This window comes from Apteryx rowi, unplaced genomic scaffold, assembly GCF_003343035.1.
Source record: "Apteryx rowi isolate R43461 unplaced genomic scaffold, aptRow1 scaffold_84, whole genome shotgun sequence".
In the NCBI taxonomy this organism is placed as follows: Eukaryota; Metazoa; Chordata; class Aves; order Apterygiformes; family Apterygidae; genus Apteryx; species Apteryx rowi.
This window is the reverse complement of record NW_020451138.1, coordinates 2,509,366-2,522,729: the sequence shown is the minus strand read 5'-3', so window position 1 is coordinate 2,522,729 and position 13,364 is coordinate 2,509,366. Positions and strand designations below refer to the sequence as shown.

The 13,364-nt window shown below is 38.7% G+C and overlaps 1 protein-coding gene across 1 annotated transcript in view; it reads right to left on the bottom strand.

Moving 5' to 3' along the window:
- Positions 1-13,364, bottom strand: part of KCNQ5 (potassium voltage-gated channel subfamily Q member 5) — a 90,665-nt gene that overhangs the window by 37,905 nt on the left and 39,396 nt on the right. Inside the window, exons 5-7 of the mRNA XM_026090009.1 lie at positions 6,463-6,573; positions 4,570-4,665; positions 628-722 (exon numbers count right to left, since the gene is read on the bottom strand). Coding sequence (XP_025945794.1) covers positions 628-722; positions 4,570-4,665; positions 6,463-6,573 — 302 coding nt within the window. The remainder of the gene's footprint in view (positions 1-627; positions 723-4,569; positions 4,666-6,462; positions 6,574-13,364) is intronic.

Genomic DNA, 13,364 nt, shown 5'->3' with positions numbered 1-13,364 from the left:
CTCCGGGGCGCTCTCGGGATGTGCAGTGGCAGTGAGACGGGCTCTCTGGTCCCTCAGATCAGGCACAGCCTTTCGGCTTCGAACTTCAACTGGGACAAACTGGTGTTTTACACGGAGTGATGTGGATTTATACCAGAATTTGATTCAGGATCTGAAGTTTCAAGATTGAAGGGAGCCTTTTTTACTCAGGCAGTAAGTAGCATTCTCCAGGAGGTGTGTTCTTCTACAAGTCTGTTACAAATAACAATACATCTTTACCAAGGGCATGTAGGAGGAATTAGCATAACTTCAAAATGGAAAGTGTGATTACTAGTGAGTACTGATTGCTGCTAAAGCACAGCTGGTATAGAACACGGATAGCAGTAAAATACTAACCTTGATATATGAATTTTGGGGGCAGAAATGTTTCTAATGTCTGTGTTCAATGATATATTTCACAGATAAATGGAAATGATTTGTATTTGTCCCACTGTACTAGGCTCCTAGATAATACTGGTCTGATTTGTTAGTTGAAATTTTTAATGAGAGGACTTGAGAAGACAAAACAAGACAAAACAGACAAATACTAATTCTCTAAAAGCTTGAACAGACATCAAGAACAGCACCAGCTGCCATATTTGTACCTACTTTGTAGGGCTGCAGGTATGCAAGGCCTTCAAATGAGGCTTCCAGGTAGCAATGGAAACCGATTTCTCATCAGCCGCATAACTACGCCATACACACTACGTGCAGGATATATGATAAAAAAAGAAAAACAAGGCAAGAGGGAGCAGGGGATGAAACAAAAAATTGAAAAGCAGATTAGTAACCAATACAAGTCATGGCTTTCTTTTATCATTCATAGCACTGATACATGCCTGAGGGGAGGAAGAATACTTTCATAATATCGCCAGGTGGCTGTCAGGTTTGTTCGGCTGGCATCTGTAGAATAAAACCGCCAAGTAGCCTGGTATGGGAAAACAATAGAAAAGCACAAAGGAACCAAGAACATGAAGTGACAATGCCACCGCACTGATCATGGAGAGAGCCGATTTTGCTCAGAGTGGGATGTGATCTATCACATTGACTAAGTAAATATTGCTACCAGTAAAAACCTAGCAAGACTTCTGAGAATCATAACATGGTAAAGTAAGAGTTACTAGCTTTGTGGAAGTACTAAAAGATATTCAGCCCATAAAGGTGCTCAATAAGCAAAGCAGTGATTTATTTGTGAAAATCCCATAGGGGAAACCCCCACACACTTGCAGTCTGAAGTAAAGAAAGTGTCATAATACATTTTGTAAACAATACTAAAAACCAGACAAAAAGCATTTAGAAGAAAAGTGAAGTATTCTCTGAGGTTTGAAACATTCTGAATGTTTAAAACTACGAAATAAATCATCTCAAAGGTGAGAGACCAAAGCAGAGCATTGAATTTAGATTTCACCATTTAGATTTATAACTGCATGTAGATAGTAAGACATATCCTCAGTTCAACAAACGGGTACAGTTTCCCTGATGTCAGCATCACTATATTAATATGTACTAGCTGAATATCTGCACTGACACCTTTTAAAGTTTCCTAGATTTCTTTCCTTTCTTCCTTCCTTCCCATAACACACTGTCCTGCTGTAGTGATGCTATATAGGCATAGACATTGGCAAGTATCAACCACAAACTTCAGCGGGGCAAAACCCAACAGATGTCAGGCAGTGATCTTGGTCAAGTATTTCTTGAAAGGTCTCTCCGGGCCCTTTGCTCTGATATTTGTGGTATCATCCCAGATGAAAGGATGGAAATTTTAGGCCTGATTCTCCATTTTTTCACTCCATCTAGTGATTTATATTTGTATGAAGAGAAAAAAAAGTCCAGTTCTCATTTAGCAATGTTAACATCAAATAGATATATGCAAAAATTACAGCATGGAAAAGCCAGAGTAGTCTCAGTATTGTCCCCATTCTATACTAATCCTAATCCCAATGTATTTTAAAAATTTAGACTCCTTGAACTGACAATAGGTTTAAAAACTGTTCAGTTGCAAGCAGGCACATTCTGTTGCTGCTGTTGAACTTGCAATAAAATGAAGAAATATCACATGTATTACCATGTTATGCAGGATGTTTCAGGCTAGAATGACGAGTTAAGTCAGTTAGTCTGGCTTCCTGTATACTGCCAACTATTACATTTCACCCAAATATTCTTCTATTGAGCCTAACACCTCAGAAATACCTGTAGAAATACATCTAGTCTTCAGCAGCAGACAAAGAATGTGCCACTTACTTTGTAAGCTGTTCCACTGGTTAATTATTCTCACTGTGTATTATTTTTAATATGAAACAGTTTGGTTTTGGCTTATAGCCAGAGATATTTTTTATGTTTCCATCTGCTACATTAAGTAGTCCTGCAGTTTCCAGCACTTTCTCTCTGGACTTTTATGTTCAAATAATATTCACACTAAATATTTCTTATGACCTAAACAAACTGAGGAAAGTATGTCTGTATTATGCAGTTCAGTATTCTACAGTGATACCTTAGCTACCTTTAAGCTAGATTTAGGCTCTGGCAAACAGCTGATCTATGGCAACATGGAGTTAACATGGAGTAATTCTACAGAGTAAATGATCAGAAAATAGGTATTATCCTGATAAACTTCAATGTACTAATTTCTATGGTACCTTCTTACCAATATCCACAGTAGCCCCTTTAGAAAAACTTGGGCACTGATACAGATTGTTATGATACGCAGTTCAGACCCCTCCTGCATTTCCGAACATGAAGTATTTTCTCCAGTCCTGGGCTCATTTTTTCCAATTGTTTTCTTGCTTTCTCCAATTACCCAGCCTCATTTACAAAGTGTGGATGCTGAGTTAATATGTAGCATTTCTGTACCAACATCATCATTTATCAGCCACCTTCTACTTACTGCACTTCTGGTTCTTTACCTAAGGACTGTAATAAGACTTGTTAGAGTAACATGCTGGGGACTTTTATGAAGCTCTTGATCCTTCCCCCCTTACTCCTTCTCCTCTGTCCTTCTCACCTTTGGCCAAATCCTTTCCAGAGTCACTAATACTAGGATATAGCCTTGTACTGATAGCCTGAATTCACTCTTCTTTGATCTACAGTTTTGTATTCGGTATACTAAGTCATTTGTTTGGAATCCTTCCAGCCTGATCCATCCAGACCACACTTGGATTCCCARATCCCCACCTCATGTTCAACACTCTGCCAGGCCTTCTGCCATCAGCAAATATTTCCAGCAACAATTTCACATTAATTTCAAGATCACTAATGAATATGTTGAACAACCTTCACCTTTCACACTCCTGGGATCCCACCACGAATGTCTTCCGTTCATGATGATTCTTCCCACTAAGAGGCACTTTCAGAGATTAGTTGGTCAAGCTGCTACTCTTAACCTATTTAGGAGGTTGTCTTACAAATATTTCGGTTGGACTGTCATATGATAATAAAATGAGCTACTTATCAAAGCTTAAATCTGTTATATCTGATTCCTCTGTCCACTAAACTTTAATCTCATAAAAGAATTAGAGTATATGTGTCAGAAAAGATCTGTTTCATTAATTCTACGGTATAATAGATACAAAAGGAATTGATCTGTATTTATTAATTATTCTAATAAATATTAAATGTTTAATAATCACGAAAAGAAATACTGGAAACATTTATTAACTCCAAGAGTGCTTCAAAGACAGATTGGCATCTATCCTGAACTTATAATGGAACTCTAGTATATTCATGCTCGGCTACTTTATTTGGATTTATTTTTTCAGAATAAAAAAACCAGCATATGTGGCACATATAAAGCACTCTCTACCCCAAGAAAATAAATCAAGATGTTAGAAGATTATTTTCCTTATAAATTAACCATTAACTAGCTATTACCTAGTAAACTAACTATTAACTACTAAATTCAATTATCTAAATTCCCTTCTAAATTAACTATAACTGTAAGTTAAGGAAAATAAATGCTACAAAGCAGCTGTTTAAACTAGCAAATACCATGTCACTTTTACTTAATTTTTTTTTTCTAAAACATTGATCTGCACCATTCTGTCAATATTGTAGCTGAAACCATTTCAGACAGTTTCAGACATTTCGGAATTGCTAGAGCCTACATTTCTACCTTCTGATTTGAATGTTATTGAAAGCAATTCTCTGTACAGGACACTTCATTTTCACTAGATGTATCACTCACTGGAGCACTCTCAACACTCTAGTAGTGAAAAGTAATGTAACATAGGCAAGAGCGTTCTGCTGTCAGTCTGGTTGTCTAGGGATCAATTCTATATTTCCAAGTAATTTGCTAACTGCGGTGAGCAAGAAGGCATGCAGTTGACATCCTTTACTTGGTCTCTTGGGCATGGATAGGACTCATGAATCACACACAGAAATGCTGTATACAGAATTATAGAAACACATGGCAATTACTGAACAAAGTTATTTCATGAAACTATTCAATCCATCAAACATTATTTCCACAAAACTTTCCAACTTGAAATGATAAAACTTGCTCTCATATGTACTTTAAATCACCTGCTATTATCTTCTCATTGATTTCATATTTACCTGAATTAAACTGGCAGCCGGATTTCTTCTTTTCTCAAAGTGTTTCTGACGATGCTGTTCCTGCACTTTTAACGCAAATCCTGAGCCAAGGATGCCCTGCAATACAATACACCATTTTATCGTTATGTAGGTAGCTTTTTCAACCCATGCCCATCATCAATTGCAAAGGCTTCGTGAAGATGATGTTTGATATGATTACTTCAGAAAACACATTTATTACAGTACAGGGCTTAATGGGAGGGCCAGTTCATAGCCAGACAGGAGACTCCCCATGGAAGCAAGCCCATCTGTGGTGCTACAGCTGGCAGCTCATCCTAACCATCGCTTGGATTTGTGCTACACAATGTTGGTGCTCAGTCTTTTGCTTTTGCTTTTAGAAAAGTTAGAATATGCCTTGCTTAACAGGTTAAGACCATTTCCTCTCACTTCCCTCTAAATAATCACCCTTGTTCATTCTACAGGGTATGAAAAAAAGCTGACAATGAAACCTCTCCCCTTTTGGCTTTTTTTTAACCATTGAATACCTCAGATAAATTGGACTCCTGCTGAACAGACCCAAAGGCTGAGAATGTTTCCCTCCATAGCTTGCAAGGAGTGTAATACTTCTACTGGACATGTCTGCATTATAAGCAAGTATACTTTCACTTGATTCTTAATCAGGATAAAGTAATATTAGAAATTCACAAAAGATTTACACATATCTCTTTTTAATAAACTGATTCAACACAGAAGTGTGTGTTAGGAAAATGAATACCTGTATATAGATATGACATGAGGAATAAAAGTTCTGACATCTCTAATATGCAAAGTTATTTGTTTTTCACATGTTCAATAGATTTACTCCCTAGTAGAACTGCTAAAACTACCTTTCCTGTTAGTGGTGACTAGGTAACAAAGAGAATTAATTACAGTAGCTGCCATTAAATGTCAAGATTCACAAACAGGTAATGTATTATAATTATAATACATTGTGATATGTCAGAGATACTAAAATACTCTCTGTACTTAAAGTAAGAAATGAATGTAGCAATCTAGATGATTCAGTACTGTTGGCAAATGCTGACTTTTAATGTTGGTTTGTCTATATGGTTAAAAACAAATGTATTATTGTAACACACATATTTTATAATGATCTATAGATAATGAATCTCAGTATTAAAATACTGATTTTCCACATGTATTGTGCTGGATGTAATACAACAAAATAGAAATGTCACTTCTGATTTCATGCTTATTCAATACTCACTTAAAAAAGAAAGGAAATTCAGTCTTTCACAGTTGGATACTACACTCACAAAAATGAAATGTTATTTCTGGAGCTTAGTCATCAGATGATTCCCATTTGCATTAAAGTCTCTTTAATATTAATAAAAGTATTAAAAATAAACTGTCATGTCTATTTATTATCATTCACAGAAAGCAATAATTGCATTTTTGCATTCAATTGTGCTAAATTTTGCTTGATTTAATGCTTTCTGCTGCTGTAAATTGGTAGCCTGAACATGGTCATACTAGGCAACCTGTTAGAAATATTCCACTTTTTTCAGCAGAATCTAATTCAGAAAAACATATCAGCTGAATTATTTCAAAATTCTAAAAGGAAAGCAGTGATATATGAGCCACAATTCATAAGAAAAGATAGGAATTTCATCCTTATACAGTGGTATGCTATCTAATTTAGGATTATTTCCCAGTTTTGTTCTTGCCAGACTCACAAAATGTCAGGCAATGACAGCAACAGCTAGAGCTCTTTCATTTGGACTTCACCAATGTTGTCACAGAGAAAAGAGCATTAAACGGTTGCTCTTTGTGCGGACAGCTTTTTGTATCGCAACAGCAGTAGGAGCTACTAAAGTTTCTATTAGATTTTACAAATTTTGTAAGGATACTCACAGCAGGTAGCGCAAAGAAAGAAATGCCAAGGAGAGCAAATCCTGCAGAAAGCAACCTTCCAAGCCAAGTAAGAGGAGTTTTGTCTCCATAGCCAATGGTTGTCAAGGTGATCTAAAACCAAATGAACATCATGAATTACTGAAGTCCGTGATTGTTAGATTAGCTGGAGATAAAATACATTGCAAGAAACACCATTTCCACTAAGTAATCATTCACCACAACACATGAAATATACAAAATTGTTTCTAAAAGAAAAAAATACATCAATATATTGATATGAATACGTTTTTCTATGAAGACTCAATACTGTCTGTGACTAAATAAAACTGAGATAAATAATAAATATGAGATAAATACCCAAATAAGCAATCAATAAATTTTAGAAAATAATAAAACAGAAGGTCTGGGATCTCAAAGTCTAGGCAAATGAATGGAAACGAAGTGAATCAGGCAGAAAAAATGTCCTTTTCAGTACCTATAAAGGTGTTCCACCTATTTTCAGCAAAAACATGTAACAAACTGTAGGTATTTGCACAACTACACAAATACGAAATTTTACAAAGATCATACTGCAAAAATATAATAGGGCTAAAAGGAAGTTGAAGTTGACAGACAAGACAAAGTCAAAGGAACTGCAAGAAGAAGCTGCATTTTCTATAAACACATTGTAACAGTTTGATCCTCTTCTGAAACACAAAAAGACCCTAATCAAAAGCTGGAGGGAACCTTAAGAAGTTCCTGGTCCCTTCCCCTTCCTTCTGACAAGGTCAGATACACCTATACCACTACTGTCATGAAGATTCAAAGAATACTACACAGCACCAGACAGGACCTCAGGCTGTTGGACGATATTAGCTCAGATGTGTGTGAGGAAGGGTCAAAAAGAAACAGGGGGGCACCTGTAAGCCCTCCATCGCTCCTTCGTATGTGGAGAGTGTAACCAAAGGCATACAGCATATAGATTTTTCAAAAACTGTACAGCACCACTGTGGTACAGCAACATTATAGATTATGGCAGAATTCAGTATGTGTGGGAGGGTTCTCCAGAAAAGAGACCTGTTATTATTAACAATTCATTGAACACAGGCCACACGGAAGTGCTGCACGTAATCCGAATGCCACTGGGATTACATTGTTTGGTTGCTGTTATTGAGTTTATCAAAGGCAAAACAAGCCAAACAATTATGGCTTCATGTTTGCATGTGGCTGGGGGTCTTCACCAACCCAAGGAAATGTCCTTCAGACAAGTTCTGCACCTCCTGGCCTGAAAAGTGTGGTAGTCCCAAACTCTGGGACTGGTCCAGCAGAAGAAATTCACTTCTCTGTACCTCCCTCTTGGGGAGTTCAAATCCTCACGCCTCATGCAAGCAGCACRAGCACAGACACTGAGCTGTGGATTTCTGAAGTCCGGCTGGAACGCCAAATGGCACATGCCCAGACGCAAGCACACAATATTAAAGGACAAAGACAGACAACAATAGGCCAAATGCCAAGGATTCCAGGGCCTGTTATTCATGCAGAACTTGGGCAAAGAGAATTATTTTACATAATGCACCAAATGTGGGCAAGTTCAGGCTCAGCAAATATTCTGGCAGAAATGAATTCTTCAGAAAAATGCCTTCTAGAGACAATACTTTGTTTCCAGCTTCCTCAAAGTTCATTCCTAGGAAAGATGGCCAAAGCAATTCTATTTAATGCAGGGGTCACCACAGGACAAAAGAATCAAAGTCTTCTGGAGGTAATTAGATTTCAACCATTTAGGGCTTTGTAGATAGTAAACAGTGCCTTTAATTGCTCGCATTGTTGGGAACAAACTGCGGGTGGAATTTATCCTGAGAAAACCATAGTGACTAAAAGAGAATCAGCTGAATTAAGGCTGTAGCTTCAATTTCAAGTGGCTGACAAGTCTCAAGTTTAGCAATGTTAGCCTGGAGGCATCACAGCTCTCACCTGTAATAAAGGCCATTTTTGGTGGCTCCAAGGCACCCAAGCCAACTAGCCTCCAGTTGCCACATCAGCTGTCACTCTCTCTCCTTGCTCCTCTCTGCTTCCCTGCCCTACCTCCTTTTCCTGGATTTTGCAGGATCCTTCAGGGAGCCAGCGTAACCCAGTAAAGTGGTGAGAATTATCCATGTTTTTGTGTGGTTCGTTTCTGCCATCTTAGTGAGTTGAATGGGTTCACGGAGGTGTCTAACAAGCACCAGAGCCTACACAAGGTAGTCAGAGCAAACGCATTGCTGAGACTGGGTAGTAAGGAAGGGAGATGGGAATGCATCTCCCTTTTTTTTTTGGCAGAGGTGAGCTTGTGCAACCACACTCTCGGCCTGGCAAAAGGGTTTGGTTTGGTTTTCTTTTGTTTTCTCAACAGGGTATTCCCAGCTCTTCTCATTATAGGGCAAGTGCAGAACAGTTTTAAGCTATTAAGACCCAGAGAGTAATGAAGTATTTGAATAAATGAATCCCTGAATAAAAGTTCCTCAAAACTCATTTCCAGGCCAATCATTGTGAAGCAGTTTGAAGCTCTGGAATGAGCCCAGTTCCTTGGCTTCCATCCAGCTCCCTATCTCTGCCAGACGCTGCAAAGTACAGTACAACCTGCTTGGGTTGACAAGAAGGAAACAGAACTAAGTGTCGTCTGCATATTAATGATATTGCCACCTACCAATCTTCCAAAGAAATCACAGATAAACTTGAGCCTTTGGGATCTGACATCTGAGATCAATCCAGAAACAAGAGCCACACAGGCTATATCTTTGGAATCTCTCCACAAAAATAGTAAGACCATATTAAAGCCTTTTTTTCCCATTCTTTTCAGGTCCTGAAGACTTGATAGTATCAGTCTATGATTAAGAATATCAGTGGGTCCCTGCTCACTTTGAGCTATTTTATCCAAGCAGACCAAGATAGTCTTCATGTAGGCATACAGCCGTCAGCACTGTGCCATATCATCTTACTCAACACTAGACAAACAGATTTGATTTTCCTGTTATATTTCTCTGGTCCACAACTAAGAAAGCATTTTCCCACTCAACTTCAAGGTCTGGTTCAGGAATAAACCTCAGCATCTTTGTTAGGGCTGCAGGCAAATGACTAAGCCACTGACTAGGCCTTGACTGGCATAACCCTGGGGTTAAGCTAACTGGGTGTGGAAAACTACTGGACATGAGACCATGGCAACCTGAGAAATTGCCAGACATGACAGGTAATGTGAGAAGCTGACAAAAGTTACAGATAGCATTATGAGGGATGGCTGGATCTCACAGGTGGTTAAGGGAGAAATGGCCAAAGTTCAAAGATAATTGGAGGAGAATATTGGGGACCTTTTGGGGAGTACAATCTTGCAAGGCCAACAGCACCTAGGCAACTGCATCAGTAATACCATGTAAGGCCAAGTATCAGAAATACGAAATCTGGGTATGGATGTAGCAAAACTGGGACAAACAGGGAAAAAGTAACTTGGGGCAGGTTGATTATCTGGAAGGAGACTGCGGTGGGGAAAAGGAAGGTAGTGAAAAGGAGGATATAGAAATGGGAAAAGGGATAATAAACTGTGCAAATCATGTCTTTCTGGGGATACCTGCTGGGCAGCCATGTCTCTGATCATTGCAGCCTAAATCAGGACAATAAAACAAACCTGTTGTTCTGACCACACCACGCCAGTGAAGCCTGCTTCTGTGGCCGGGGTGACTGGGGGTGGCAGGGTGCTTTCCCTGGCTAACCAGAGAAACACCCCAACGCATGGATCAAGCATCTCGTAGCTCTGTGTCAGTGTCTGCTGCAGGCCTGACAGCACTGGTATCTACCCATCACATCTTCACAAGTTCCCTAGGCTAGGCTGGCAACAGAACACCTCGACAAGTTGAAAGCAACTGTTGGAATTTCTTTGCCTAGGATTCATCTGCCTAACTTGAAGCATTTAAATGCTTAGGTTTTAGCCTGACCCGGTCATCCAGACTTGCACAAGGAAGAAGGAGATTCCTCCAGCAGGTAACATCCTGTCCTAAAACCTAGCACTTCACCCTGGCTAGTCTCAAAACAGATTTCGAGTGCCATCTGAGATGCCCTCAGGCATCTCAGTAGGGACCAGTGGCAGGAGATACGCAGCTCTCCAGTTGGTTGGAAGTCCAACTGATCTTCCATGGTGCTGTATGCCTGTGCTTGAGCAACTGAATCACACTGCTAACTCCTACATAGCTAAATGGGTTAGAGGACTCCTGTCTTCCATATCAGATGCAAAATGCTCCATTTGGGTTGTTTCTGTAAATGAGTTGTCTGGACAAATCAGCCAAGAAAGGCAGTGTCACCTAGCTAGACTCAAAAATCACAAAGGCAGAACTGTTATTCTATTATATCTCATTGCTAGAGCTAATAAATATGCTAATAAGTGAGATAATACAATAATGAGTGAGATTATATAACCTAATTGCCTCCAATCAGATGAGATAGGACCCAGGATACTCCAATACTTTTTTCTGATGTAGTTGAATGTTCTGTTAGCAGTACTTACCTTTTGAATCTTTACCTGACATTAATTAACTGAAAATATTAAGTTTGCTCCTAGTATCATCACATTACATGGGAAATATATCATCGGTATTAACTCATTTGAGCTAGTAATTGTAGCAATATTAATCATGGTAAGTTGTTTTGTTCACTTACAGGTCACTGTGGAATGCCACAGCCATTCTTTATCCAATTGTAACTGCTGGAAACTACTAGAAAATGGTGACATATTAAGAAAAATCCTATCAAATGTGTCAGACAGACAGGAATCTAAACTACATTTTCAGGTAGAACTAATTAACATACAAACTAAATGTTGCTATAGGCACACTCAGTCCTAGCTAATCTAACAGGTCTCAAAAAATCATGCATAGCTTGGTTATGAAATGCTTAAGTCTTTGAATGGACTTTTTGTTCACATATAGTTTTCTTACTTTATTCTATTAAATGAATTTAGCTTCCCTATCTAAATAAATTCTGAACTTGAACTCTTCATATAACACTTTAAGCTGTGTTGAGCAGCACTGGGGAACTCCAGCCATCAGAATATACCCAATAGTAACATTAACATGATGTTGAAATTGCAAGTTGCACAGTACAATGTGCAATTGCAAATACAGTGCTGTATTCATATGCAGATTAGTATACCATATCCTGCCTTTAGTTTCAGTGTAAAACTATGGGCTTCAAAAACAGAGTCAGTGAAATGACCATAGCAAGATATGGCTCTCAAATAATCTGAATTAATGAATGGGTTAAATACTGCATGCTGGGTCTGGTCTTACAAGGGGGGCATAAGTGTTTGTAAAAGCATGAAATTTAAGATGGCTATTTATGACCGACTTCAATGCATTGTTTTTTCCACAGAAATTTCACATAATTCAGTCTGAGATTTGGTAGACACTCTGTGATTTAAGTTAGAGCAACTTTTGCAAATAAACAAATCAATGAGACGAAGCATTGATTTCCCCTAGAATGCCATACAATCTGACCTTTTCAAAATCTGTATGTGGGTTACTCTGGCAGTAAAAACAACCATGACTAAGAAGCACGTTAAGCATTTCCCACATACTGTTTTACATATTATACAAAAAAATACTATTATTAAAATGGCAAAGATAACAGGTAAGGAAGAACACTGATTTTCAGTGACTTTGTGCACTTAAGCACATTAAGAATTTAAATGTATTCATGTCACACACTGGGGAAAAGAAGAAAAAATATAAGAAATGTATGATACAGATTATTTTCAGGTTTTTGATTATAATTTGTTGTTTTTCCTGTTGATGTTAAGAAAAGATTCCTATTTTCTCAGTTTGCACAACTTATCTGACCTATGAGTCATACATTTTCACTTCAAAATATACAAAATATTTTAAGCACCATTTTATACAGTGATTATTTCTTAGCAGGGTTTTTCTTTAAAAAACAGCAGTCAGCAGGGAGTGGAGAAACAAATTATCAAACAAAGATCTCGTTCCTATGGCTAGATCTGCTCAGGGAGCAGGACTTGGCTCTGACACAAGCCTGAATCGAGGTCTGAATTTCCTGAGACTTTGCCACTCCTCGCGCGTACGTGTCCCCTCACTGCTGCCGGCTGCCAGGGGGGCCCGATCCCATGCTTAGCCCAAACTCCCCATCTTTACAGTGCTCTGCGGGGACAAAAGGGTGTTTCCTGGGGAACAGAGAGGCTGAAAACACGCGTCCTCAGGCTGCCTGAGCCAGTGCCCTGTCCACGGGGTCCCAAGCCACCAGCTGCGCAACGACGGCTGCTTTAGGCTGACGAAAGCTTTAGGCCAAACCTGGACCTCCGCTTTTTCAGGGAAGTGAAACTCCTCCTGGATGAGCCAAATTCTACTATCAGTTAGGGATAGAGAAACCACAGAATAAATTGCAGTGGTGTAACTGAGGGCAAAACCTGCTCTGATGGCTTAAGTCAATATGAATCTCACAAGCATTTGGATTGCAGGATAAGTACATGTATTTTATTAGAGGTCTGCCTTGATGCTCTAAAGAAACAAGCTTCAGCAAAAATATTTCTGTATTTTTCTAGATGTGCAAGTAAGAGCTACTTGGCCTAGCTTTTCTAAGCTCCCACTGATAACTCAAAAACACACTCTCAAGGGAAGATGAGTCACAAATTATTAACCCTTAAGTGAACAAATTTCAAATAAATAAACAAGTTCTAATAGTAGGAAATGACCTTCACCTTTGCCCAAAATATAAACAAAACACATTAAAAGTATTTCTTAAGGATTCAAAGCATTTTGAGAAATGCTTTTGCACAGTATCTCTTCACATGGTCTGAATCTGCAAATACTACTAAGTCCAGCTGAAGTCTTGTCAGCAGAGGTCTGAGGTGAGAAAGCTTCATTTCTCATGACGACGGGTGGCAAAAG